This window comes from Temnothorax curvispinosus, unplaced genomic scaffold (assembly GCF_003070985.1).
Source record: "Temnothorax curvispinosus isolate PA1 unplaced genomic scaffold, ASM307098v1 QBEX01011377.1, whole genome shotgun sequence".
Classification (NCBI taxonomy): domain Eukaryota; kingdom Metazoa; phylum Arthropoda; class Insecta; order Hymenoptera; family Formicidae; genus Temnothorax; species Temnothorax curvispinosus.
In genome coordinates, this window is record NW_020221157.1 from 3,463 (window position 1) to 5,296 (window position 1,834).

At 28.1% G+C, this 1,834-nt stretch overlaps 1 protein-coding gene across 1 annotated transcript; it reads left to right on the plus strand.

Annotated features, from left to right (window-relative positions):
* Window positions 1–238: 238 nt before the first annotated feature.
* LOC112461432 lies at window positions 239–694 on the plus strand (the record flags this gene model as incomplete). The annotated part of the gene is made up of 2 exons (XM_025026676.1): window positions 239–369; window positions 436–694. Coding segments are annotated over exons 1-2 (351 nt in total), but the record flags the coding sequence as incomplete, so codon positions are not given.
* Window positions 695–1,834: the final 1,140 nt, after the last annotated feature.

Genomic DNA, 1,834 nt, shown 5'->3' on the forward strand with positions numbered 1-1,834 from the left:
CAATTTTTATTACAAATATTGACTATTGTCTATTTATTATTTTAACGTGGTCTAGCGGTACTAATTTCCTTAATTACAGATGCAAGTTGTACGTGGAAGAAAGAAAGGGTCAAGCCTTTACATACATAATGATTATGTTTATTGCAAAGACAGTCGCTATGATGATACCTTTCGATGCAGCTCACGTCGAAAAATGAAATGTCGAGGCTTAATAATCCTTGAAGGTAATAATGTTAAAATTTTGGAAGAGCATAATCATCCAACATCACCATTAGTCATGGGTCAATATGAAATGAAAGAAGAAATGCTAAAGCTTGCACGCGAGACTTGTAGAGATCCAAAGGAAATATTTGATTCAGTGTGCAGAAGGTAAGATTATTGTGTGATATATTTGTTGCACTTTTTAGTTATACTTTATTATTTTCTTTTTTTTAGCAATCCAAGTATAGGACAATATTTATCTTTTCCATCTATAAGATGTACCATGCATCGTGAACGTATAAACAGTAGACCATCTGTACCTGATACATTGGCATCATTACGTGATATGCTGCCAAACTCTGATATGTTGAAAGATTTCTATAAAGGAAGCATAATTACAAGTTGTGGAAATACAGCGATAATTTTATCAACTAATGATTTAATAGATGCTTTATCTTCCGCTACCGAAATTTATGTGGATGGAACATTTTCTGTAAGTACGACTGTTTCTTTATTAGATTAAGAAAATTAAAATGTTATAAGACATCTTTTCACTGTTTGGATCAATGTCTCTAAGGCCAAGTTTAGTAATAGTTGTAAGTTGTAACCATCGGTCATTTTTTATTGAAATGTTAATTATTAAACTTATTACACATAGGTTTAGATAACGATTTAATGAGGTTGACATGTACAGGAAAGAATTACTATTACATTGCGTAGAAAGTTGTACTCATAAAGAATAAAATGATCATTAAGTTTCATGCGAAAATTATCGATTGGTGAGGGACAGGTATCATTTTACATCAAAAGTTGTTAAATTTAATGATTGTATATAAAAGTCGTAAGATAACGTTGAAAATTTATATGTTTGTAACTTTTTAATAAACAATGATCAGCAGCTAAAACCACTTGACGATTGATCAGACTTATGACTATAACAACATATGTCAAAGTTATCGGAAATATATCTGTTAAAATAAATAATTATCATATTGTTTTTACTTAAAACATTTTGTTTTTACATTTACATTATTAGTCCAGTCACTTTAGACTTTATCTTCGAAAAAACTCCCAGCTAGCTGAATTTTGGTATGTATTTTCATTTAGTAGTTATAAAAAATATATCAAAAATCCCCATCAATCCATTGTAGGCAAAAAATTTTACAGCGAATAATAGGTGTAAAAAATGAGTTTTTAGTAAATATCTCCTTATATGTTGGTCCTGTGACTAAAATAGCTATTATCAAATGTATACATTAGCAAATTTTCTACAAAGAAGGTTAGGTGTATACTTTTTTTGTAAAAGCAAATGTTTTCACATATTATATGACTTATCAAGTTAAATATTCAAGCCTATACGCTTTATGAATAATAATGGTGTCCAACACCATTTTGTAACATGAGTGTAAATAGTCATTTCCGAAGTATTTTTCCGAAGTATACTAACTAAAAATACATACCAAAATTCAGCTAGCTGGAACTTTTTTCTTAATTTTTGTGTTTTTTTACACTAGTATGACGACTATATAAACAAAAATCTTTCCTAAATTACTATTTATATTTAAATAGTCAATTAATTATTATAAATATTTTTATTAATACCTTTATATAAATTGTTATGTATTATATTATT